The sequence below is a fragment of the Neodiprion fabricii genome, chromosome 4 (assembly GCF_021155785.1).
Source record: "Neodiprion fabricii isolate iyNeoFabr1 chromosome 4, iyNeoFabr1.1, whole genome shotgun sequence".
Taxonomy (NCBI): domain Eukaryota; kingdom Metazoa; phylum Arthropoda; class Insecta; order Hymenoptera; family Diprionidae; genus Neodiprion; species Neodiprion fabricii.
Window position 1 is genome coordinate 1,022,858 of NC_060242.1, and position 26,857 is coordinate 1,049,714.

General features: G+C 40.9%; 2 protein-coding genes across 5 annotated transcripts; one reads left to right on the forward strand and one right to left on the reverse strand.

Annotated features, from left to right (window-relative positions):
• Positions 1-4,608: 4,608 nt before the first annotated feature.
• Positions 4,609-7,214, reverse strand: LOC124180797 (acyl-CoA Delta-9 desaturase-like). 3 transcript variants are annotated; one of them, XM_046566589.1, is made up of 3 exons: positions 6,352-6,762; positions 5,988-6,173; positions 4,609-5,890 (listed from the first exon to the last, which is right to left on the reverse strand). In XM_046566589.1, the coding sequence occupies exons 1-3, from the start codon at positions 6,393-6,395 to the stop codon at positions 5,593-5,595; spliced, it is 528 nt and encodes a 175-aa protein (XP_046422545.1). In that variant the 5' UTR covers positions 6,396-6,762; the 3' UTR covers positions 4,609-5,592. The 3 variants fall into 3 exon arrangements, with proteins under 3 accessions (XP_046422545.1, XP_046422546.1, XP_046422544.1); XM_046566590.1 differs by having other exon boundaries at positions 6,293-6,362; XM_046566588.1 differs by lacking the exon at positions 6,352-6,762 and adding an exon at positions 6,784-7,214 and having other exon boundaries at positions 4,613-5,890.
• A 2,180-nt stretch (positions 7,215-9,394) lies between these two features.
• Positions 9,395-12,511, forward strand: LOC124180792 (acyl-CoA Delta-9 desaturase-like). Of its 2 annotated transcripts, XM_046566580.1 has the most exons (5): positions 9,396-9,690; positions 10,640-10,770; positions 10,840-11,045; positions 11,223-11,408; positions 11,510-12,511. In XM_046566580.1, the coding sequence occupies exons 1-5, from the start codon at positions 9,489-9,491 to the stop codon at positions 11,766-11,768; spliced, it is 984 nt and encodes a 327-aa protein (XP_046422536.1). In that variant the 5' UTR covers positions 9,396-9,488; the 3' UTR covers positions 11,769-12,511. The 2 variants fall into 2 exon arrangements, with proteins under 2 accessions (XP_046422537.1, XP_046422536.1); XM_046566581.1 differs by lacking the exon at positions 11,223-11,408 and having other exon boundaries at positions 9,395-9,690.
• The last annotated feature ends 14,346 nt before the right edge of the window (positions 12,512-26,857 follow it).

Here is a 26,857-nt window from a genome sequence, read left to right on the forward strand (position 1 = left end):
CATTTTTCTGCGTAACAATGATTATTGTCGCATATGCAAATCCCGTAAATGTCAATATTTCACGACCACGTATTCGGTATGACTTCCTTTATTGTATACGAACTCGTCGTCACCCAGACTGCTGTTGTGAGCTGATTATTTTCTTTGTCGTTTATTGGACGATGAGATAAAAAAAAAAAAAAAAACAGAAACATACAAACACATGCGAAAAGAAGAGAACAAACAGACGAAAATTGCAGACACCGCGTCGGTGACGCGGGAGATGAGATAACTGTGTAAACAGTTAAACACAGGGCGCTGATCCTGGTGCAAATGAGCGGACTCGTGTGCAGCGCTGCTTTTGCGCCTAGGGATCAACAATTGCGCAAAATTATAACCCGGGGTTAAATTAAACGCCATAACTAACCGGCGCCCGGGGACTTTTGCCATTTCCTCGTTTAACACCGCAGTCCTGCAGTTGGCGATATTTGCACCAGGATTCCAGAAACTGCACAGTATACGGATAGACGAATTAAATAAAGCTCCGCTTGAATTATCCATCGATGATTTGCGTGAAAAGGTGGCGTCGTTATTCAAGGGTGTAAAGCGATCCGCTGATCACCGAGTCATAATTTAAGAACGATAACGATAATCGAGGTGGACCCGATGCGGAACGCCGAGAGAATCGCGGCCGGTAGGTACCGAAGATATCATTTCCATTCAAGGAGGGGAATAAAGTGTTACACTGCTGCTCGAGACTTTTTAAAATTCAAAAGGTGGAACAGTCGAGGCTTAAAGTCGGCCTGGCGGGACGGGGCGAGGTAACAACGGCCGTAAATTTAACAAAATTTCACCCTCGACTTTCCCTTTCCCCAAAATTCTTTCGATCCCGCATCAGCGAGAGGCGGACGCGCACGTTTTTCGTTGTTTTTTTTTTTTTTTTTTTTATTTTATTATTATTTTTGCGAACTTACGATTTCTGTGTAAGCAAATTTTCGAGTGTTTTTTTATTAGATGAATCTGGTAAAGTCTGTTTCGAGTATGTCGAAGGGATGCGTAAAACAGTAATACGGCAGGTATAAGCTGCTCGTTTCGCGGACAAATTTTGATTCGTTTTTTATTTATTCCTCTTTTAACGGCAGCTGAATTCTGCTGGGATAATTTTATTCCGCGGAAACGAGCGCGTCAAATATTAACCGTATAAAATTGGCGAGTCTGTGAAAATCGCGCCGTAAAAATGTCGCTTCGACGTGTAAAAGACGCGAAAGTGTGCAATAATGGCGGTCCTCCCTCCGGTAGAGTTCTTCGACTTTCTCTACTCTTTCTCCTCAGTTTCGCATTCCGGTATCTTTCTCTCGGGAAAAGACGAAGCGAGGTAAGTTTGCGAAACTGGGAACTTCCAAGGAACAACGCGCCGCTGGAGGCTGCTGCTGCTACTGTTTCACCAGATAATGGCTCCGTTAAGGGTTTATTTATACAACACTTCGCGGCGGGGCTGATAAGTGCTGTGGGTCAGGTAATTCGGGCCGCGATGAATTGGAGAAACGATGAACGTTGGGACAACTGCCAGACTCTCTATCTCTCTCTCTCTCTCTCTCTCTTTATAAGAATCTCGTTCCCCAGTCGTTAGACCGCAGGTAATTGTCGGGTAATTTCTTTGTCCGGGAATGGATTTACTCTTCTGCTTTTTGTTCCGCTTCTGCAAAAACAGCCTCAACGACATCGGCCGTTACGTCCTCCGACGGCTTTCGGAAGCCGCCCTTGGAATATTTAATTTTAATCCCTCTCGAATTCTCTTTGTTAAAATTTCAAGCGAAACAAAAATTTCGAGCGTATCCAATTCTCGCGGTTATTAGGTGCACGAACACTGGGAACGAGGCTCGGCTAAGAACGAATCGCATGCGTGCGAAGATTCACGTAATTAATTTGAAACGCGCCGCATTGCGTTGATTAAAAAAACCGGCCACCCCAGAAAAATAATCATTTTTTGTCTGTATAAAAAGCATATGGCACAATGGAACGGGCACAGGTTTGAGATGCGAGTGTAAACCTCGCTCTGTGAATACAAACTTGGTTGATGAACGCAAAAGATAAGTAATCATAAAAAATGTGAATTAAACATGAATTTAGTCGGTCAAAATTTCAGAACTTGTACCTTTCTAAGATATCTTAGCCTTGATATTGTTTCAAATAATTATCGCACTTGCCTTTCTGCATGCGTATATAAGTTATGGCGTCTTCATCCCAGGTCATTGACAAAAAATACGATAATGGCTTGGATTGATCAATTTCCGTAGTTTAGTACGTTGAGGAAAAAAAAAAAAAAACACCACAGTCAGAATGACACTGCGCAAAATGGTGAAAATCGCAGAAATGCAATAGGGAGAATGAATGGAAGCTCGTGAAATACTAAAAGGGAGAAAACTACTAAATGAGACGTTGCATCTATAAAGACGAGGTAATAACAACAATAACGATGTGAAAACGGAGACGCCGTAGTCGCGGGGCAATTAGGAGAAGGTACAGACGCAGACAGGGAGGGACTCGGGGACGGCTGGAAAAGATAAACTATTGCGAAAGTATCAAATTGAATCGGCGCGGGTCGCGCTGCAGTCTGGAGACGGCATGATGAAACTCCAAATTAACATCAATCAGCTAGTTCTCCAATTGCGTTACCGAAAGCTTCAGGGGGTTTTAGCGCGAAGTAAACTCTGGCAATTATCCGAAAATTTGGAATTGTCGTTTAAAACCCGACGGGGCGACTCGTTAGGGTCTCGCGAAATTTTCCAGACTGGGGTTGCAATTGCGAATTTAAAAAGTTCCAGAAGCACCGAAATTTTTGGTGGTAAAACTTGAAGCAAGAAATCAAACTTTGACGAAACATCAACATTTCGAATGGCCCGAAACCCGAGGCTCAAAGTTCCGAAAGAGCGTAACTCCGAAAAGTCAAAGTTCCGAAAGCGCAAAAATTAGAAAATTTGGAAATCTGACTTTTTTTTGTCATCCATATTTACGAACCCCTGGAAAGCCTTGCTTTTTCCCATTAGAAAAGCATCGATTATTCGAAATGAAGCATCGAAATTCCGAATGATCCAAGATTTTCAGTTCCGTGAATTTCTGGCTTGGTGAAATTTCACCACCTTCTTTACATTGTATTATCGATATTTTTACGTTCGGAATCCTAGTCATTCCGATTTTTACACCCACTCGTCGAGTAAGCTATGCTGTGTGGGTATATTTTAATTTTCGGAATTTCACCCCATCGAAACTTCAATTATCCGAATTTTCCTCTATCGTAACTCGAATTTTCGAAATCTCGCATTTCGAAACTTTGCGCCTTTGTATTTCCGACCATTCGAAACTTTGTTGCCTCGTTAAAGTTTACTTTCTTAACTTCATGTTTCAATTTTCCATCGTTCAGCAAGCGAGGAATCCGAATGATCAGCCGCCATTCTCGCAGCTGAACGGACGTCCAGCTCTTGACGAATTGTTTGTTCTTACGAATTTGTTTTGTCGATTTTCATTGTGTGCGCGAATAGCGTATTCTTCTCGAAGGAACGAACGCGCGCCTCTCGAACTTCAGGGCGTAAAATTGACGATTTCATTCGGGAATCGAGGAGCGAGGAGGGAGGCGCGCGTTTTCGGGAACGAGCGATAGACAGCCGTGGGTCCAGAGATGGGATCTTGCGTATTCGGGTTGCGTCACAGCTATCTTCCATCCGAAAGGCCGCGATACTCATACAGAAAAGCAGGACATTACAATGCGATCTGTGTTCCAGCGGTGACGGTGGAGGCAGGGAATGCCGCCATAAATATTTATAAGACGATGCAGTTTCGGCATGGGCGATGCTCCACATCCGCGCTACTTCGTGACCTTATGTGACGTATTGTATCCAACAGATTCCCAATCGGTATTAAGGCCTCGTGGTCCGAGAACTGCTCAATTTTTATACGCAATGCCTGCTTTGGTATCGAATTAAACGAAGCTGCGATGCGACAATTTTGATTAACCCGTCACGGTTTTGCGGGAACTGACCGGATAACCATCGACCTGTGAAACTGCAATAGCTTCCGTCGCCGCTTTAGAATATTTGTATTTTGAATCAGACGAAGGATGGTTCGGCTAAGCTATTCTACGACTTGTAACTATTCGTTTCAAAAATTGCAGGAAATCTAATCCGTCCACTTTGGATTTTATTAGCGATAGTTGAGCAATATTAAATCTTAATCCTATGTTCCTTTTTATAGTTCAAGCATGCTGTCTCAAATTCGGGTCTTAGTTACTCTTTCCGGATCTTCACAGCTCCGTTTGACTTAATAAAGCCACGAATCTCTCGGAAATTTTTGATCGAAATTGAACCTCTAAATCCTAACATCTGAGTCACGATTAATAGGAACTCGAATCTGCGATAATCGTGAAGAGCAATCGTCAAAAATTAATAATTTCGGTACCTATACCTTTCGTCGCGCGATGCGAATCAATTCGGGCTCTGCGGGTGGCTCTGCGTGTCCCGCTGATTGTGAAATTACGTCGAATAATTGTACAAATTGCGTATAATGAACGAGGAATACTCACAAGCGTATCCGCACTCGGAGTAAACATTATTTGTTATAACAAGATATTTTATTGAAATCCCCTTGATCAATCTGACGTGAAAATATGTTCAAAGTAGAGAAGGTTTTGTTTGATGTGACAAAATTCCAAAAAACAATTTTCACGTGAATTAATTTGATTTAACAAACGTCCTCTAGATTCAACGAACTAGATCGTCCTAACGAAACAAATACCTTGTTGCAATGCATATAGTCGTTGATCGCATTCACGGAACAAAAAAGTAATTTATTTATGTTATAAGAAGGAGGGTAGACAAGATATTATTTTTAAATTAAATAAGAATATGGTCAACTGTAAATCAATGCTAAAATTCGTTAACTTTTGAGAGATGTTATTCAATCCAAAGAAACTTTTCTCCTAGTGTACAAGTCATTCTAAATCTATTATGCCTATTATTACTTCCATTATCGCGGCTGATGACGTTTGACGATGACCTCGATCTATTACCGTTTCGTTCAACACCTGCTGTAAAAGCATCAAGTGGTAGAGAATTTGGTTAATAGATTTAATGAAGGGAAAATTGATGTACTTTATAAATTCACCAATGCCAAATACGACGCCAGTGAGATTTCGGGTAATGAAATGAATATAATGAAAGGTAATTAGCCGAGGTTGAAAAGGGCACTGATAATTCGAGGACGGAAAGTTTGTATAAAAAACAACGATTCAATCAAACCCAGGGTTCACAACTTCCAAACAGGACAGGACACCGGGCAGACCTGTCTACGATGCGATAACTATATCGAATGAGAAGAATTCAGCGAGGGGTCAAGTAGGGCATACGGTGTATATGTACTACAAAGAAAATGGATTCGCCATTGCTTGCACGAAGGGATTATCCAACGCTGAATAACAATGCACATCGCAATAGTTAGGACAAAGGAGGAAAGAAGTTTTAACGTCTCGGAATTTGTATACTCGTATGAAATAGGGGTGATTGAATTGTCGAGTTCAAAAGCGTCGTGTACTTTATTGAAAAACCAGAACGTTTCCGTTGTTTATGATGTATTTGTGACAATGACTGGGTTATAACCGTGTTGATAAATCTTTGATGACAAGTTAGAGTTGTCACGAATTTCTTGCATAACTTTTTGCACGAAGGCAGGGGATGGCTCTCGCAGATCATACGACCATCCAATTTTTGAAAATAAATAAATGAATAATCCTGTCAAAATGAATGGCGAGTACGGCAATTCAGAAGCCTTGTAGTCCCAGGGGAACGTGTGGTGATAGTTGTGAAAGCCTTCACCGTGTGTTACCAAAGATAACATGATGTTTTCTGCAGGATTGATCACCCTGTAACGAATAAATTCCAATACATCACAGACGTTGCATCGTTATCTCATCATGTCTATACAATTTACAGCTCTTTGATTACTTGCAAGGTCCGTACCTGTTGTACGGGCGATAACCCCAAAGATGTGCCGCACTGTTGATGCTCCATGTAGAATTAAGGACGAGCTCATAGCGTATGAAGCATTGAGCCAAAATCGCATGTAGCATCGTTTCACCCCATAATATAACAGGTACTGCCACCGGAATTATGATGCAAAATATATAGAACAGCGCTCCGTCATATCTGTCGGTATTTCGTGATTTGTTTATTATATTTTGTTATTTTTATACCTGCACTTTTATAACACCTACATCTATAAGTATACATGGGTTGAAATTGTAGATGAGAAACGGACTACACACTTTCCTCTTTCCAACTCACAAATGACAGGAACAATCATCGAAACTTTAGGATTACTCACTTCTTATTGAACATGACTACTGGGTTAGCAATGATATCACTCATGTCAACTTCCCTGCCTCGACGACGGGAGGATTAATCCTACTTAATGATTCATGAGTGCTATTGATGATTATGAATGAGTTTGACGGAAATTGCAGCGCGCGTCGATAGAAATGCGCATGTTCATTGTATGACATTGTTATAACCTTTTCGGTCGTAGCTTCAACGGATTCTACACCGGGACGACGATAACTCGTGCATGAAATTTGGCTGTAGAGATATTCGAAAAATCACTTGGCAGGTCATTCGTTTGTTGTGTGTATGTACTTTGAGCTTGTGTTGAAGGTGTGTATTCTGCAGGATTTTATGTTTTACGCACGAGATAACAAGTTATAAAAAATGGCATGCACTTTAATGCAATAAAATTAATAATCCAATGTTTCGAACTCACTCCAAAAAACGGTCAACCATTTCATCCGTACAGCAGACAGTCCAAAACCGTACACGATACAAACAAATGCAAAACGGACGTGATAAAATGGCAGCCACAAAATGGTTTTCCATCTAAAATTCCGTCGAATCTCTTCCGTCTCGATCAGCTTCACGTCGTTCGATTCATTAAGTACTTTTTCGCGTGATTGCTCCAACGTGTAATTCTCGTCGGCAAGCATCCCGATACATCTTACTTAAATCACTATCGAACAGACAAACGAAGTTGGCCAAATATCAGCTGACTGACAACTCGTCAGCTCACCGAGTTGGCAATAAGCCTCGTTATGCAGGCAGTATCTATTAGACCCGCCGATCACCACTTATGTAGGAACGCTCGATTTAACTGCGTTCAAATGTCAATGAAAATGGAATAACATTTACAGAAGGAAACCAGTCATAGATTATTGCTTTGGCGTGTATTTAAGCAAATCGCACCAAGAATTTGCATCGGCAACGAACGAAATGCGAATTTTAATATTAAAGTGACGCTATACGTGATGTGTTCTAATATGCATAAGAATCGCTATCCTGTTTAGCCGTTCAAATGATGTTCGTATGAGGTGACTCGACAGGCTTTGTATAGACGGTTATAGTGTGAAACGCGTGGTCTCATCAAAAATCGCAACATTAACCTTTATTGTAGAGTTCTCATGCAGCGTTACAAAAGGTTAACGATAAGATCAGCGGAAGTAGTGACACATGCCGAATGAAAGTATCATTAATTTGCAAGAAAGTGATAGAAAGTCTTCGTATGAGGTGACTCGACAGGCTTTGTATAGACGGTTATAGTGTGAAACGCGTGGTCTCATCAAAAATCGCAACATTAACCTTTATTGTAGAGTTCTCATGCAGCGTTACAAAAGGTTAACGATAAGATCAGCGGAAGTAGTGACACATGCTGAATGAAGGTATCATTAATTTGCAAGAAAGTGATAGAAATCACTCTGCGCTTATGAATTATACATAATCTTAGATAATGAATTATAAATGTATGGCTGTCAATGATACCGCACAAATCACGGATATGGTTCAGTCAAAAAAATAACATGAAAAATATCAAGTGAAAGTGAAAATATTGCGAGTTTCGACCTACGGATTTCACGTGGACTGCCCTATGCTGAACATTCTCAAGGGTAAGAACGCTAATTTTGCGCGTGTGAACTTGCTCTTGAAAACGTAACTTGATACGTAAGACAATAAATTCGCAAGCATGGAGTAGAAGGAGGCAAAATTGTGCGAATAAAAACAATAAACCATAGTATAGGTGGCGCTGTTAATAATGCGGAACCGCTTACTTCCAGTTGACTGTGATATAGTCATCACAGTTACGCGTACTTTACCTATCTCGGGGCAACGTAACCGCGCTAACAAAGGCTGCATCGTTGTTGGGTCGTGTCTTACGAAGTGTTAACGAATGAAACTTTTTATTAATAGAATCAACAATGGGTAAAACGTGCGTAGTTGAATGAAAAAGGTCGCTTCAAGATATGAAATTACCTAATTAATGAAATCATGCAGTCACACGACGGCCTGCAGCAGCCCAGAGACGTGGACTTCAAAAAAGCCGTGGATTCACGAAGATACTGGCATCGCACGATGCAACCAACAATAAATACGATTTAATTCTGACGGGAAAACCTAAACACGATTAACCTGACAATGAGATCAACGCTGAATTTCTACGCCATGAAATTTTCCAAATTTACTGTTCATCCTGAGCAGTAATGAATTCGTGGAGTGAAGCTTCTGATTTACCCCCAACACTTCGAGCTACTGGCGGATCCGCGTCCTCGACGGTGACTGGACACGAGGCGAACTGCATCTTAATGATATACACCTAATTATTGTTGCGTTTCGTTCTCACAGAATTTCGGACAAAAACGTGTGGCCTTGCGACGATATTGTTTCGCGTATTTGAAAAGCGCGTTTAGGTACGCGGAATTTGCGTTTATTATCCTGAGTATGTTTAGTATGGGGCAGTCCACGTAGAATCCATAGGTCGAAGCTCCCACCATTTTCGAATTCACTTGCTACTATTTTTTTTTTTTTTTAGTTTTTTTTTACTGAATTACTTTTATAACTTTTGCGGTATTATTCACAGCCATACATTTCGTATCCTAACATTTTCGAGTTTTTTTATAATTCGTAAGCGCAGCCTGATTTCCATAACTTCCTGTTCACGTGATTATACCTTATTCCAGTCAAATCAAGCGAACGTCAACATTTGATTCCTTTGACGCAATGTTACGCTATCGAATTTGGCCACACGTGTCAATCAAAGGTGTTTTCGTAAAATCTATAAGTCGCACGGACATCAGTTCAAACGGTTAATTAAGAAATAAGTATTATCCGTAATGAAACACATCGTACATAGCGACACGTTGGTATTTAAATTCGTATTTTGATCACGGCATATGGAAATTCTCAGTGCAATCTATTAAAATATGCACCGATGTTGAATTTATGCACTTCGCAACGAGCTTGCACACCTATATATAAGTGGTGTTCAGTCGGTCTACAGATTTGTAATAGATACCGGATAACGCGGTTCGTCGGTTATTTGATTTTGTGCTCCGGTTTGGTGAGCTGACGGGTGTTCGTTGAGCTGACATTTGGCCAACTTCGTTAGTCTGTGCGACAGCGATTCAAGTAAAATATATCAGGATGCTCGCCGACGACACTAACGCATTGGTATTTAGTAAATCGAACGCCGTGAAGCAAATTACGTCGGAAGAGGTTCGACAGAATTTAGTATGGAAAAACATTTTTCGGCTAGGGTTTTTCCACGTGGGATTTGTGTTTGCTTGTAGCTTCTACGGCTTTGGGCTATCTGCTGTACCGATAAAATGGTTAACCGTTTTGTGGGGTTAGTTGAGAAATTGGAATATTAATTTTATTAAGCTAAGGTGCACGCCATTATCTAACATGTTATCCCGTGCGTAAAATACAAGATACCGCACAATACGTGTATTTAGCACAACCCTTAAGTATATGCGGATTGCATTGAAAATTGCTCTACATTTCATGACAAGAAACATTTGGAATTGGGATTGACTTACAGTAAAAAGACTTTACTTTCGACGCTCGGACTTTGATAGCTGCGCACATTAATAGCGGTAAAGTTTGTAAAACTAATTGCACCGCGTAAATTCAGAACAAACGAATGACCTGCTCGGTTATTTCTTGAATACTTCTGAAATGTGGATCGAAATTTTAAACACGGGTTATGGTAGCCCTTGTGTAGAATTGGTTTGAGCTACGACAAAGACTATAATGTAACGTCCTGAGAGTCGTTTATTTCCGATCGGTAAGAAATTGACTGGGTTCGGCTTCGCTTTTACATTCGATGACAACCGGGAGTTAGAATAAGGGTTAAGCACAATCAAGTATGTTTCGAATAACAATAATATGTTCATTATGAGGAAGATGATGGAACAGTAGGCACCAAGTGTGCAGTTCAGAATGTAGGTGAATAGTGGGTTGGGATAAGTGGAATTAAGCCTTGGCGAGTGCAGAGAGCAGAGTGCTGGATCAGGGTTCTGGGGATGGAGGGCGATAGTCAGATAAAATGGAGAGTTTGTCAGGAGAGACAAAAAATGAGTCGTAGGACGTGCGCCGCGATTTCATTGTAATTTATACACAATCATCACTCATCAGCACTCATCAATCGTCCAGTTACTGGTATTATTTCAAGTCAAACAAAATGATTGCACGAACTGTAGTTTAGTTATCTTTTCACCTTGGACAAACTTTTCACAACCGGAGACTGAAAATTTTTACTTTCAATTAATTCAACGAAATTTAAATTTGCACAGCCGTGATCAGCTGTTACGTATCGGGACTAGGAATAACCGCGGGAGTTCATCGTCTTTGGAGCCACCGAGCCTACAAGGCAACCCTCGGCTTACGAATCATGTTGATGCTAATGTACTCCTCCGCTGGCCTGGTGAGTAGCAAACAGATTTTTGGTGTAAATCGTGAAACGATCTTTAACTGTTGAATATTGATTTTGCAGTACGGTATATTTTACTGGGTCAAGGATCACAGAATCCACCACAAGTATTCCGATACCGATGCCGATCCCCACAACGTGAAGCGAGGCTTCTTCTTCTCCCACATTGGATGGCTTATGGTTGAAAGACATCCCGAATACCGTCGTCGACAAAAGGAAATCGACTTGAGCGATATCATCGCTGACCCAGTGGTCATGTTCAATAAGAAGTGAGTAGTCTCAAAATTTGGACGATTATTTCTGCTATCCGTGAGTTGGAATGAGAAAGTGTGTAGTCAAGTTGACGTATACAATTCCGACCCATGTATGCCTATAGACGTAGATTTTGTAAATGAATACGCACAGAAATAACAAAATAAAATGAATAAATCACCAAATATTCACAGATATGAGAGAGAGCTGTTCATCATATTTTGCATCGCAATTCCGGTGGCAGTACCCGTTATATTTTGGGGTGAAACGTTGCTACATGCGATTTTGACTCAATGCTTCATACGCTTTATTTTCACACTTCATTGTACTTTGAGCGTCAACAGTGTGGCACATCTTTGGGGTTATCGCCCGTACAACAGGTACGGAATTCATGAAAAATCTCCTATCGACGTGTGAGTTAGATAGATATAATTACACAATGTTTCAATATTTGTGAAATATTGAAATTTTTTGTTCGCAGGGTGATCAAGCCGGCAGAAAACCCCATAGTTTCTTTGCTGGCAGTCGGTGAAGGCTTTCACAACTATCACCACACGTTCCCCTGGGACTACAAGGCGTCCGAATGGCCATACTTGAGTTTGAATTTCACTACATTATTAATTCATGCTTTATGGAAAATTGGATGGGCGTATGATTTGCGAGAACCTTCACCCGCCCTCGTGCAAAAAGTTATCCACGAAATTGGTCATAAACCTAACGCGTCATACCTGATTCATTAACACGGTTATAACCCAACCGTTCTCCGAAATACATAGGAAATGTCGAAAATGTTGTGGCATTCGATAAAGTGTACTATAATTTCAAAGTAGACGAGTTAATCGCCTTAAGCCCATTCAAGTATTCGAGTTTCTAAAAATTTCCTTCCCGGTTGGGGTAAACCATCCGCATTGTGCGCTATTTTGTATCGATGGATCGTTCCGTCGTGCGTCTCGCGTGCAATATTGAATTCCGTTTTCAGATACCGTTTTCGCATTGTCTGTAGTCCCACCAGCGCCGTATTTGACATTGGTGAGTTTAGAAAAAACAATTATTTCTCTCCAATAAAATCCCTCAACCAAATTCCCTTACACTTGATGCAATTGAAAAAAGTACTGTAGGCAATCGTAATGGATCAGAGACATCGTCGAATTCCATTAGTCGCGTCAATGAAAGTAGTAACAGGTATATTAGATTTGAAGTGAATTATACACTCAAACAAAAGTTTTTTCACGTCAAACTGAAATCTTCTCCACATCATCAACTTTTTCCGTTGCTATACAGTTGACCAGAGTAATCTTTAATTTGGAATAATATTTTGTTTGCTTTACTTCATTCAACACAAATGAATCAGCTCATTGATCCAACAACACAATTGATAACTATGTGCATTCTATTGAGGTATTTTTTTCAGAGGACAATCTATTACGTTGAATATAGAAGAAGCTTATATATATGTATATACGTACGTCGAAAAAATTTCTGGAAAAATTATGTTTTGACATTTTGTGAAATAAAAGAAAAAAAACTGTCCTTACTTTGTACGCATTTTCATTTCGGACTGAACAAAGACATGTGAAATGACGCATACATTGCACAACGACTGCAAAAAATTAAATGTTCCCCATGTGAGTGAGGCTAACCCCTTTGTATTTTCGGCGAAAATTTTCGCGATTTTCAAAAGTGCTGGAATAAATTAATTGTGGCACTATTCCGACGTAATTTTGCGAGAGAAATCGATTGGGCGCAGTCCCAATACGCTGCGATCAACGTATGAAGAGTTAGAGCCGAAAAACGAGAACCTGAGTTTTCGACAGTTTTCAGCTGGTGCTTTTTTCATCGTAACTTCGTCGCTGTTGATCCCAGGCTACTTTTGCTGCGTTTTCTGAGTTCCTTGGGGTTCAATTGTTCGGGAAAGAGTCATACGAATCAATTCTGAGACGAAAAATTTTTTGGTCTAAAAAAAAGGAAGGTTAACCCCTTTGTATTTTTGGCGAAAATTTTAGCGATTTTCAAAAGTGCTGGAATAAATTAATTGTGGCACTATTCCGACGTAATTTTGCGAGAGAAATCGATTGGGCGCAGTCCCAATACGCTGCGATCAACGTATGAAGAGTTAGAGCCGAAAAACGAGAACCTGAGTTTTCGACAGTTTTCAGCTGGTGCTTTTTTCATCGTAACTTCGTCGCTGTTGATCCCAGGCTACTTTTGCTGCGTTTTCTGAAGTCCTTGGGGTCCAATTGTTCGGGAAAGAGTCATACGAATCAATTCTGAGACGAAAGATTTTTTGGTCAAAAAAAAAGGAAGGTTAACCCCTTTGTATTTTTGGCGAAAATTTTAGCGATTTTCAAAAGTGCTGGAAGAAATTAATTGTGGCACTATTCCGACGTAATTTTGCGAGAGAAATCGATTGGGCGCAGTCCCAATACGCTGCGATCAACGTATGAAGAGTTAGAGCCGAAAAACGAGAACCTGAGTTTTCGACAGTTTTCAGCTGGTGCTTTTTTCATCGTAACTTCGTCGCTGTTGATCCCAGGCTACTTTTGCTGCGTTTTCTGAGTTCCTTGGGGTCCAATTGTTCGGGAAAGAGTCATACGAATCAATTCTGAGACGGAAAATTTTTTGGTCAAAAAAAAAGGAAGGTTAACCCCTTTGTATTTTTGGCGAAAATTTTAGCGATTTTCAAAAGTGCTGGAATAAATTAATTGTGGCACTATTCCGACGTAATTTTGCGAGAGAAATCGATTGGGCGCAGTCCCAATACGCTGCGATCAACGTATGAAGAGTTAGAGCCGAAAAACGAGAACCTGAGTTTTCGACAGTTTTCAGCTGGTGCTTTTTTCATCGTAACTTCGTCGCTGTTGATCCCAGGCTACTTTTGCTGCGTTTTCTGAGTTCCTTGGGGTCCAATTGTTCGGGAAAGAGTCATACGAATCAATTCTGAGACGAAAAATTTTTTGGTCAAAAAAAAAGGAAGGTTAACCCCTTTGTATTTTTGGCGAAAATTTTAGCGATTTTCAAAAGTGCTGGAATAAATTAATTGTGGCACTATTCCGACGTAATTTTGCGAGAGAAATCGATTGGGCGCAGTCCCAATACGCTGCGATCAACGTATGAAGAGTTAGAGCCGAAAAACGAGAACCTGAGTTTTCGACAGTTTTCAGCTGGTGCTTTTTTCATCGTAACTTCGTCGCTGTTGATCCCAGGCTACTTTTGCTGCGTTTTCTGAAGTCCTTGGGGTCCAATTGTTCGGGAAAGAGTCATACGAATCAATTCTGAGACGAAAGATTTTTTGGTCAAAAAAAAAGGAAGGTTAACCCCTTTGTATTTTTGGCGAAAATTTTAGCGATTTTCAAAAGTGCTGGAATAAATTAATTGTGGCACTATTCCGACGTAATTTTGCGAGAGAAATCGATTGGGCGCAGTCCCAATACGCTGCGATCAACGTATGAAGAGTAAGAGCCGAAAAACGAGAACCTGAGTTTTCGACAGTTTTCAGCTGGTGCTTTTTTCATCGTAACTTCGTCGCTGTTGATCCCAGGCTACTTTTGCTGCGTTTTCTGAGTTCCTTGGGGTCCAATTGTTCGGGAAAGAGTCATACGAATCAATTCTGAGACGAAAAATTTTTTGGTCAAAAAAAAAGGAAGGTTAACCCCTTTGTATTTTTGGCGAAAATTTTAGCGATTTTCAAAAGTGCTGGAAGAAATTAATTGTGGCACTATTCCGACGTAATTTTGCGAGAGAAATCGATTGGGCGCAGTCCCAATACGCTGCGATCAACGTATGAAGAGTTAGAGCCGAAAAACGAGAACCTGAGTTTTCGACAGTTTTCAGCTGGTGCTTTTTTCATCGTAACTTCGTCGCTGTTGATCCCAGGCTACTTTTGCTGCGTTTTCTGAGTTCCTTGGGGTCCAATTGTTCGGGAAAGAGTCATACGAATCAATTCTGAGACGAAAAATTTTTTGGTCAAAAAAAAAGGAAGGTTAACCCCTTTGTATTTTTGGCGAAAATTTTAGCGATTTTCAAAAGTGCTGGAAGAAATTAATTGTGGCACTATTCCGACGTAATTTTGCGAGAGAAATCGATTGGGCGCAGTCCCAATACGCTGCGATCAACGTATGAAGAGTTAGAGCCGAAAAACGAGAACCTGAGTTTTCGACAGTTTTCAGCTGGTGCTTTTTTCATCGTAACTTCGTCGCTGTTGATCCCAGGCTACTTTTGCTGCGTTTTCTGAGTTCCTTGGGGTTCAATTGTTCGGGAAAGAGTCATACGAATCAATTCTGAGACGAAAAATTTTTTGGTCTAAAAAAAAGGAAGGTTAACCCCTTTGTATTTTTGGCGAAAATTTTAGCGATTTTCAAAAGTGCTGGAATAAATTAATTGTGGCACTATTCCGACGTAATTTTGCGAGAGAAATCGATTGGGCGCAGTCCCAATACGCTGCGATCAACGTATGAAGAGTTAGAGCCGAAAAACGAGAACCTGAGTTTTCGACAGTTTTCAGCTGGTGCTTTTTTCATCGTAACTTCGTCGCTGTTGATCCCAGGCTACTTTTGCTGCGTTTTCTGAAGTCCTTGGGGTCCAATTGTTCGGGAAAGAGTCATACGAATCAATTCTGAGACGAAAGATTTTTTGGTCAAAAAAAAAGGAAGGTTAACCCCTTTGTATTTTTGGCGAAAATTTTAGCGATTTTCAAAAGTGCTGGAAGAAATTAATTGTGGCACTATTCCGACGTAATTTTGCGAGAGAAATCGATTGGGCGCAGTCCCAATACGCTGCGATCAACGTATGAAGAGTTAGAGCCGAAAAACGAGAACCTGAGTTTTCGACAGTTTTCAGCTGGTGCTTTTTTCATCGTAACTTCGTCGCTGTTGATCCCAGGCTACTTTTGCTGCGTTTTCTGAGTTCCTTGGGGTCCAATTGTTCGGGAAAGAGTCATACGAATCAATTCTGAGACGGAAAATTTTTTGGTCAAAAAAAAAGGAAGGTTAACCCCTTTGTATTTTTGGCGAAAATTTTAGCGATTTTCAAAAGTGCTGGAATAAATTAATTGTGGCACTATTCCGACGTAATTTTGCGAGAGAAATCGATTGGGCGCAGTCCCAATACGCTGCGATCAACGTATGAAGAGTTAGAGCCGAAAAACGAGAACCTGAGTTTTCGACAGTTTTCAGCTGGTGCTTTTTTCATCGTAACTTCGTCGCTGTTGATCCCAGGCTACTTTTGCTGCGTTTTCTGAGTTCCTTGGGGTCCAATTGTTCGGGAAAGAGTCATACGAATCAATTCTGAGACGAAAAATTTTTTGGTCAAAAAAAAAGGAAGGTTAACCCCTTTGTATTTTTGGCGAAAATTTTAGCGATTTTCAAAAGTGCTGGAATAAATTAATTGTGGCACTATTCCGACGTAATTTTGCGAGAGAAATCGATTGGGCGCAGTCCCAATACGCTGCGATCAACGTATGAAGAGTTAGAGCCGAAAAACGAGAACCTGAGTTTTCGACAGTTTTCAGCTGGTGCTTTTTTCATCGTAACTTCGTCGCTGTTGATCCCAGGCTACTTTTGCTGCGTTTTCTGAAGTCCTTGGGGTCCAATTGTTCGGGAAAGAGTCATACGAATCAATTCTGAGACGAAAGATTTTTTGGTCAAAAAAAAAGGAAGGTTAACCCCTTTGTATTTTTGGCGAAAATTTTAGCGATTTTCAAAAGTGCTGGAATAAATTAATTGTGGCACTATTCCGACGTAATTTTGCGAGAGAAATCGATTGGGCGCAGTCCCAATACGCTGCGATCAACGTATGAAGAGTAAGAGCCGAAAAACGAGAACCTGAGTTTTCGACAGTTTTCAGCTGGTGCTTTTTTCATCGTAACTTCGTCGCTGTTGATCCCAGGCTACTTTTGCTGCGTTTTCTGAGTTCCTTGGGGTCCAATTGTTCGGGAAAGAGTCATACGAATCAATTCTGAGACGAAAAATTTTTTGGTCAAAAAAAAAGGAAGGTTAACCCCTTTGTATTTTTGGCGAAAATTTTAGCGATTTTCAAAAGTGCTGGAAGAAATTAATTGTGGCACTATTCCGACGTAATTTTGCGAGAGAAATCGATTGGGCGCAGTCCCAATACGCTGCGATCAACGTATGAAGAGTTAGAGCCGAAAAACGAGAACCTGAGTTTTCGACAGTTTTCAGCTGGTGCTTTTTTCATCGTAACTTCGTCGCTGTTGATCCCAGGCTACTTTTGCTGCGTTTTCTGACTTCCTTGGGGTCCAATTGTTCGGGAAAGAGTCATACGAATCAATTCTGAGACGAAAAATTTTTTGGTCAAAAAAAAAGGAAGGTTAACCCCTTTGTATTTTTGGCGAAAATTTTAGCGATTTTCAAAAGTGCTGGAAGAAATTAATTGTGGCACTATTCCGACGTAATTTTGCGAGAGAAATCGATTGGGCGCAGTCCCAATACGCTGCGATCAACGTATGAAGAGTTAGAGCCGAAAAACGAGAACCTGAGTTTTCGACAGTTTTCAGCTGGTGCTTTTTTCATCGTAACTTCGTCGCTGTTGATCCCAGGCTACTTTTGCTGCGTTTTCTGACTTCCTTGGGGTCCAATTGTTCGGGAAAGAGTCATACGAATCAATTCTGAGACGAAAAATTTTTTGGTCAAAAAAAAAGGAAGGTTAACCCCTTTGTATTTTTGGCGAAAATTTTAGCGATTTTCAAAAGTGCTGGAAGAAATTAATTGTGGCACTATTCCGACGTAATTTTGCGAGAGAAATCGATTGGGCGCAGTCCCAATACGCTGCGATCAACGTATGAAGAGTTAGAGCCGAAAAACGAGAACCTGAGTTTTCGACAGTTTTCAGCTGGTGCTTTTTTCATCGTAACTTCGTCGCTGTTGATCCCAGGCTACTTTTGCTGCGTTTTCTGAGTTCCTTGGGGTCCAATTGTTCGGGAAAGAGTCATACGAATCAATTCTGAGACGGAAAATTTTTTGGTCAAAAAAAAAGGAAGGTTAACCCCTTTGTATTTTTGGCGAAAATTTTAGCGATTTTCAAAAGTGCTGGAATAAATTAATTGTGGCACTATTCCGACGTAATTTTGCGAGAGAAATCGATTGGGCGCAGTCCCAATACGCTGCGATCAACGTATGAAGAGTTAGAGCCGAAAAACGAGAACCTGAGTTTTCGACAGTTTTCAGCTGGTGCTTTTTTCATCGTAACTTCGTCGCTGTTGATCCCAGGCTACTTTTGCTGCGTTTTCTGAGTTCCTTGGGGTCCAATTGTTCGGGAAAGAGTCATACGAATCAATTCTGAGACGAAAAATTTTTTGGTCAAAAAAAAAGGAAGGTTAACCCCTTTGTATTTTTGGCGAAAATTTTAGCGATTTTCAAAAGTGCTGGAATAAATTAATTGTGGCACTATTCCGACGTAATTTTGCGAGAGAAATCGATTGGGCGCAGTCCCAATACGCTGCGATCAACGTATGAAGAGTTAGAGCCGAAAAACGAGAACCTGAGTTTTCGACAGTTTTCAGCTGGTGCTTTTTTCATCGTAACTTCGTCGCTGTTGATCCCAGGCTACTTTTGCTGCGTTTTCTGAAGTCCTTGGGGTCCAATTGTTCGGGAAAGAGTCATACGAATCAATTCTGAGACGAAAGATTTTTTGGTCAAAAAAAAAGGAAGGTTAACCCCTTTGTATTTTTGGCGAAAATTTTAGCGATTTTCAAAAGTGCTGGAAGAAATTAATTGTGGCACTATTCCGACGTAATTTTGCGAGAGAAATCGATTGGGCGCAGTCCCAATACGCTGCGATCAACGTATGAAGAGTTAGAGCCGAAAAACGAGAACCTGAGTTTTCGACAGTTTTCAGCTGGTGCTTTTTTCATCGTAACTTCGTCGCTGTTGATCCCAGGCTACTTTTGCTGCGTTTTCTGAAGTCCTTGGGGTCCAATTGTTCGGGAAAGAGTCATACGAATCAATTCTGAGACGAAAGATTTTTTGGTCAAAAAAAAAGGAAGGTTAACCCCTTTGTATTTTTGGCGAAAATTTTAGCGATTTTCAAAAGTGCTGGAATAAATTAATTGTGGCACTATTCCGACGTAATTTTGCGAGAGAAATCGATTGGGCGCAGTCCCAATACGCTGCGATCAACGTATGAAGAGTAAGAGCCGAAAAACGAGAACCTGAGTTTTCGACAGTTTTCAGCTGGTGCTTTTTTCATCGTAACTTCGTCGCTGTTGATCCCAGGCTACTTTTGCTGCGTTTTCTGAGTTCCTTGGGGTCCAATTGTTCGGGAAAGAGTCATACGAATCAATTCTGAGACGAAAAATTTTTTGGTCAAAAAAAAAGGAAGGTTAACCCCTTTGTATTTTTGGCGAAAATTTTAGCGATTTTCAAAAGTGCTGGAAGAAATTAATTGTGGCACTATTCCGACGTAATTTTGCGAGAGAAATCGATTGGGCGCAGTCCCAATACGCTGCGATCAACGTATGAAGAGTTAGAGCCGAAAAACGAGAACCTGAGTTTTCGACAGTTTTCAGCTGGTGCTTTTTTCATCGTAACTTCGTCGCTGTTGATCCCAGGCTACTTTTGCTGCGTTTTCTGAGTTCCTTGGGGTCCAATTGTTCGGGAAAGAGTCATACGAATCAATTCTGAGACGAAAAATTTTTTGGTCAAAAAAAAAGGAAGGTTAACCCCTTTGTATTTTTGGCGAAAATTTTAGCGATTTTCAAAAGTGCTGGAAGAAATTAATTGTGGCACTATTCCGACGTAATTTTGCGAGAGAAATCGATTGGGCGCAGTCCCAATACGCTGCGATCAACGTATGAAGAGTTAGAGCCGAAAAACGAGAACCTGAGTTTTCGACAGTTTTCAGCTGGTGCTTTTTTCATCGTAACTTCGTCGCTGTTGATCCCAGGCTACTTTTGCTGCGTTTTCTGAGTTCCTTGGGGTTCAATTGTTCGGGAAAGAGTCATACGAATCAATTCTGAGACGAAAAATTTTTTGGTCTAAAAAAAAGGAAGGTTAACCCCTTTGTATTTTTGGCGAAAATTTTAGCGATTTTCAAAAGTGCTGGAATAAATTAATTGTGGCACTATTCCGACGTAATTTTGCGAGAGAAATCGATTGGGCGCAGTCCCAATACGCTGCGATCAACGTATGAAGAGTTAGAGCCGAAAAACGAGAACCTGAGTTTTCGACAGTTTTCAGCTGGTGCTTTTTTCATCGTAACTTCGTCGCTGTTGATCCCAGGCTACTTTTGCTGCGTTTTCTGAAGTCCTTGGGGTCCAATTGTTCGGGAAAGAGTCATACGAATCAATTCTGAGACGAAAGATTTTTTGGTCAAAAAAAAAGGAAGGTTAACCCCTTTGTATTTTTGGCGAAAATTTTAGCGATTTTCAAAAGTGCTGGAAGAAATTAATTGTGGCACTATTCCGACGTAATTTTGCGAGAGAAATCGATTGGGCGCAGTCCCAATACGCTGCGATCAACGTATGAAGAGTTAGAGCCGAAAAACGAGAACCTGAGTTTTCGACAGTTTTCAGCTGGTGCTTTTTTCATCGTAACTTCGTCGCTGTTGATCCCAGGCTACTTTTGCTGCGTTTTCTGAGTTCCTTGGGGTCCAATTGTTCGGGAAAGAGTCATACGAATCAATTCTGAGACGGAAAATTTTTTGGTCAAAAAAAAAGGAAGGTTAACCCCTTTGTATTTTTGGCGAAAATTTTAGCGATTTTCAAAAGTGCTGGAATAAATTAATTGTGGCACTATTCCGACGTAATTTTGCGAGAGAAATCGATTGGGCGCAGTCCCAATACGCTGCGATCAACGTATGAAGAGTTAGAGCCGAAAAACGAGAACCTGAGTTTTCGACAGTTTTCAGCTGGTGCTTTTTTCATCGTAACTTCGTCGCTGTTGATCCCAGGCTACTTTTGCTGCGTTTTCTGAGTTCCTTGGGGTCCAATTGTTCGGGAAAGAGTCATACGAATCAATTCTGAGACGAAAAATTTTTTGGTCAAAAAAAAAGGAAGGTTAACCCCTTTGTATTTTTGGCGAAAATTTTAGCGATTTTCAAAAGTGCTGGAATAAATTAATTGTGGCACTATTCCGACGTAATTTTGCGAGAGAAATCGATTGGGCGCAGTCCCAATACGCTGCGATCAACGTATGAAGAGTTAGAGCCGAAAAACGAGAACCTGAGTTTTCGACAGTTTTCAGCTGGTGCTTTTTTCATCGTAACTTCGTCGCTGTTGATCCCAGGCTACTTTTGCTGCGTTTTCTGAAGTCCTTGGGGTCCAATTGTTCGGGAAAGAGTCATACGAATCAATTCTGAGACGAAAGATTTTTTGGTCAAAAAAAAAGGAAGGTTAACCCCTTTGTATTTTTGGCGAAAATTTTAGCGATTTTCAAAAGTGCTGGAATAAATTAATTGTGGCACTATTCCGACGTAATTTTGCGAGAGAAATCGATTGGGCGCAGTCCCAATACGCTGCGATCAACGTATGAAGAGTTAGAGCCGAAAAACGAGAACCTGAGTTTTCGACAGTTTTCAGCTGGTGCTTTTTTCATCGTAACTTCGTCGCTGTTGATCCCAGGCTACTTTTGCTGCGTTTTCTGAAGTCCTTGGGGTCCAATTGTTCGGGAAAGAGTCATACGAATCAATTCTGAGACGAAAGATTTTTTGGTCAAAAAAAAAGGAAGGTTAACCCCTTTGTATTTTTGGCGAAAATTTTAGCGATTTTCAAAAGTGCTGGAATAAATTAATTGTGGCACTATTCCGACGTAATTTTGCGAGAGAAATCGATTGGGCGCAGTCCCAATACGCTGCGATCAACGTATGAAGAGTAAGAGCCGAAAAACGAGAACCTGAGTTTTCGACAGTTTTCAGCTGGTGCTTTTTTCATCGTAACTTCGTCGCTGTTGATCCCAGGCTACTTTTGCTGCGTTTTCTGAGTTCCTTGGGGTCCAATTGTTCGGGAAAGAGTCATACGAATCAATTCTGAGACGAAAAATTTTTTGGTCAAAAAAAAAGGAAGGTTAACCCCTTTGTATTTTTGGCGAAAATTTTAGCGATTTTCAAAAGTGCTGGAAGAAATTAATTGTGGCCGTATTCCGACGTAATTTTGCGAGAGAAATCGATTGGGCGCAGTCCCAATACGCTGCGATCAACGTATGAAGAGTTAGAGCCGAAAAACGAGAACCTGAGTTTTCGACAGTTTTCAGCTGGTGCTTTTTTCATCGTAACTTCGTCGCTGTTGATCCCAGGCTACTTTTGCTGCGTTTTCTGACTTCCTTGGGGTCCAATTGTTCGGGAAAGAGTCATACGAATCAATTCTGAGACGAAAAATTTTTTGGTCAAAAAAAAAGGAAGGTTAACCCCTTTGTATTTTTGGCGAAAATTTTAGCGATTTTCAAAAGTGCTGGAAGAAATTAATTGTGGCACTATTCCGACGTAATTTTGCGAGAGAAATCGATTGGGCGCAGTCCCAATACGCTGCGATCAACGTATGAAGAGTTAGAGCCGAAAAACGAGAACCTGAGTTTTCGACAGTTTTCAGCTGGTGCTTTTTTCATCGTAACTTCGTCGCTGTTGATCCCAGGCTACTTTTGCTGCGTTTTCTGACTTCCTTGGGGTCCAATTGTTCGGGAAAGAGTCATACGAATCAATTCTGAGACGAAAAATTTTTTGGTCAAAAAAAAAGGAAGGTTAACCCCTTTGTATTTTTGGCGAAAATTTTAGCGATTTTCAAAAGTGCTGGAAGAAATTAATTGTGGCACTATTCCGACGTAATTTTGCGAGAGAAATCGATTGGGCGCAGTCCCAATACGCTGCGATCAACGTATGAAGAGTTAGAGCCGAAAAACGAGAACCTGAGTTTTCGACAGTTTTCAGCTGGTGCTTTTTTCATCGTAACTTCGTCGCTGTTGATCCCAGGCTACTTTTGCTGCGTTTTCTGAGTTCCTTGGGGTCCAATTGTTCGGGAAAGAGTCATACGAATCAATTCTGAGACGGAAAATTTTTTGGTCAAAAAAAAAGGAAGGTTAACCCCTTTGTATTTTTGGCGAAAATTTTAGCGATTTTCAAAAGTGCTGGAAGAAATTAATTGTGGCACTATTCCGACGTAATTTTGCGAGAGAAATCGATTGGGCGCAGTCCCAATACGCTGCGATCAACGTATGAAGAGTTAGAGCCGAAAAACGAGAACCTGAGTTTTCGACAGTTTTCAGCTGGTGCTTTTTTCATCGTAACTTCGTCGCTGTTGATCCCAGGCTACTTTTGCTGCGTTTTCTGAAGTCCTTGGGGTCCAATTGTTCGGGAAAGAGTCATACGAATCAATTCTGAGACGAAAGATTTTTTGGTCAAAAAAAAAGGAAGGTTAACCCCTTTGTATTTTTGGCGAAAATTTTAGCGATTTTCAAAAGTGCTGGAATAAATTAATTGTGGCACTATTCCGACGTAATTTTGCGAGAGAAATCGATTGGGCGCAGTCCCAATACGCTGCGATCAACGTATGAAGAGTAAGAGCCGAAAAACGAGAACCTGAGTTTTCGACAGTTTTCAGCTGGTGCTTTTTTCATCGTAACTTCGTCGCTGTTGATCCCAGGCTACTTTTGCTGCGTTTTCTGAGTTCCTTGGGGTCCAATTGTTCGGGAAAGAGTCATACGAATCAATTCTGAGACGAAAAATTTTTTGGTCAAAAAAAAAGGAAGGTTAACCCCTTTGTATTTTTGGCGAAAATTTTAGCGATTTTCAAAAGTGCTGGAAGAAATTAATTGTGGCACTATTCCGACGTAATTTTGCGAGAGAAATCGATTGGGCGCAGTCCCAATACGCTGCGATCAACGTATGAAGAGTTAGAGCCGAAAAACGAGAACCTGAGTTTTCGACAGTTTTCAGCTGGTGCTTTTTTCATCGTAACTTCGTCGCTGTTGATCCCAGGCTACTTTTGCTGCGTTTTCTGAGTTCCTTGGGGTCCAATTGTTCGGGAAAGAGTCATACGAATCAATTCTGAGACGAAAAATTTTTTGGTCAAAAAAAAAGGAAGGTTAACCCCTTTGTATTTTTGGCGAAAATTTTAGCGATTTTCAAAAGTGCTGGAAGAAATTAATTGTGGCACTATTCCGACGTAATTTTGCGAGAGAAATCGATTGGGCGCAGTCCCAATACGCTGCGATCAACGTATGAAGAGTTAGAGCCGAAAAACGAGAACCTGAGTTTTCGACAGTTTTCAGCTGGTGCTTTTTTCATCGTAACTTCGTCGCTGTTGATCCCAGGCTACTTTTGCTGCGTTTTCTGAGTTCCTTGGGGTTCAATTGTTCGGGAAAGAGTCATACGAATCAATTCTGAGACGAAAAATTTTTTGGTCTAAAAAAAAGGAAGGTTAACCCCTTTGTATTTTTGGCGAAAATTTTAGCGATTTTCAAAAGTGCTGGAATAAATTAATTGTGGCACTATTCCGACGTAATTTTGCGAGAGAAATCGATTGGGCGCAGTCCCAATACGCTGCGATCAACGTATGAAGAGTTAGAGCCGAAAATCGAGAACCTGAGTTTTCGACAGTTTTCAGCTGGTGCTTTTTTCATCGTAACTTCGTCGCTGTTGATCCCAGGCTACTTTTGCTGCGTTTTCTGAAGTCCTTGGGGTCCAATTGTTCGGGAAAGAGTCATACGAATCAATTCTGAGACGAAAGATTTTTTGGTCAAAAAAAAAGGAAGGTTAACCCCTTTGTATTTTTGGCGAAAATTTTAGCGATTTTCAAAAGTGCTGGAATAAATTAATTGTGGCACTATTCCGACGTAATTTTGCGAGAGAAATCGATTGGGCGCAGTCCCAATACGCTGCGATCAACGTATGAAGAGTAAGAGCCGAAAAACGAGAACCTGAGTTTTCGACAGTTTTCAGCTGGTGCTTTTTTCATCGTAACTTCGTCGCTGTTGATCCCAGGCTACTTTTGCTGCGTTTTCTGAGTTCCTTGGGGTCCAATTGTTCGGGAAAGAGTCATACGAATCAATTCTGAGACGAAAAATTTTTTGGTCAAAAAAAAAGGAAGGTTAACCCCTTTGTATTTTTGGCGAAAATTTTAGCGATTTTCAAAAGTGCTGGAAGAAATTAATTGTGGCACTATTCCGACGTAATTTTGCGAGAGAAATCGATTGGGCGCAGTCCCAATACGCTGCGATCAACGTATGAAGAGTTAGAGCCGAAAAACGAGAACCTGAGTTTTCGACAGTTTTCAGCTGGTGCTTTTTTCATCGTAACTTCGTCGCTGTTGATCCCAGGCTACTTTTGCTGCGTTTTCTGACTTCCTTGGGGTCCAATTGTTCGGGAAAGAGTCATACGAATCAATTCTGAGACGAAAAATTTTTTGGTCAAAAAAAAAGGAAGGTTAACCCCTTTGTATTTTTGGCGAAAATTTTAGCGATTTTCAAAAGTGCTGGAAGAAATTAATTGTGGCACTATTCCGACGTAATTTTGCGAGAGAAATCGATTGGGCGCAGTCCCAATACGCTGCGATCAACGTATGAAGAGTTAGAGCCGAAAAACGAGAACCTGAGTTTTCGACAGTTTTCAGCTGGTGCTTTTTTCATCGTAACTTCGTCGCTGTTGATCCCAGGCTACTTTTGCTGCGTTTTCTGACTTCCTTGGGGTCCAATTGTTCGGGAAAGAGTCATACGAATCAATTCTGAGACGAAAAATTTTTTGGTCAAAAAAAAAGGAAGGTTAACCCCTTTGTATTTTTGGCGAAAATTTTAGCGATTTTCAAAAGTGCTGGAAGAAATTAATTGTGGCACTATTCCGACGTAATTTTGCGAGAGAAATCGATTGGGCGCAGTCCCAATACGCTGCGATCAACGTATGAAGAGTTAGAGCCGAAAAACGAGAACCTGAGTTTTCGACAGTTTTCAGCTGGTGCTTTTTTCATCGTAACTTCGTCGCTGTTGATCCCAGGCTACTTTTGCTGCGTTTTCTGAGTTCCTTGGGGTCCAATTGTTCGGGAAAGAGTCATACGAATCAATTCTGAGACGGAAAATTTTTTGGTCAAAAAAAAAAGGAAGGTCAACCCCTTTGTATTTTTGGCGAAAATTTTAGCGATTTTCAAAAGTGCTGGAATAAATTAATTGTGGCCCTATTCCGACGTAATTTTGCGAGAGAAATCGATTGGGCGCAGTCCCAATACGCTGCGATCAACGTATGAAGAGTTAGAGCCGAAAAACGAGAACCTGAGTTTTCGACAGTTTTCAGCTGGTGCTTTTTTCATCGTAACTTCGTCGCTGTTGATCCCAGGCTACTTTTGCTGCGTTTTCTGAGTTCCTTGGGGTCCAATTGTTCGGGAAAGAGTCATACGAATCAATTCTGAGACGAAAAATTTTTTGGTCAAAAAAAAAGGAAGGTTAACCCCTTTGTATTTTTGGCGAAAATTTTAGCGATTTTCAAAAGTGCTGGAATAAATTAATTGTGGCACTATTCCGACGTAATTTTGCGAGAGAAATCGATTGGGCGCAGTCCCAATACGCTGCGATCAACGTATGAAGAGTTAGAGCCGAAAAACGAGAACCTGAGTTTTCGACAGTTTTCAGCTGGTGCTTTTTTCATCGTAACTTCGTCGCTGTTGATCCCAGGCTACTTTTGCTGCGTTTTCTGAAGTCCTTGGGGTCCAATTGTTCGGGAAAGAGTCATACGAATCAATTCTGAGACGAAAGATTTTTTGGTCAAAAAAAAAGGAAGGTTAACCCCTTTGTATTTTTGGCGAAAATTTTAGCGATTTTCAAAAGTGCTGGAAGAAATTAATTGTGGCACTATTCCGACGTAATTTTGCGAGAGAAATCGATTGGGCGCAGTCCCAATACGC

Excerpts from the sequence above, each read along its gene's own strand:
- LOC124180792 (XM_046566580.1), top strand. The coding sequence starts at position 9,489 with ATGCTCGCCGACGACACTAACGCATTGGTATTTAGTAAATCGAACGCC. Across the intron at positions 11,046-11,222 it reads GTGGTCATGTTCAATAAGAA|ATATGAGAGAGAGCTGTTCA; the intron begins GTGAGTAGTCTC and ends AAATATTCACAG. Across the intron at positions 11,409-11,509 it reads GGTTATCGCCCGTACAACAG|GGTGATCAAGCCGGCAGAAA; the intron begins GTACGGAATTCA and ends TTTTGTTCGCAG.
- LOC124180797 (XM_046566588.1), bottom strand. The coding sequence starts at position 6,896 with ATGGAAAACCATTTTGTGGCTGCCATTTTATCACGTCCGTTTTGCATT. Across the intron at positions 6,174-6,783 it reads ATGGTTGACCGTTTTTTGGA|ATATGACGGAGCGCTGTTCT; the intron begins GTGAGTTCGAAA and ends AAATACCGACAG. Across the intron at positions 5,891-5,987 it reads GGTTATCGCCCGTACAACAG|GGTGATCAATCCTGCAGAAA; the intron begins GTACGGACCTTG and ends TATTCGTTACAG.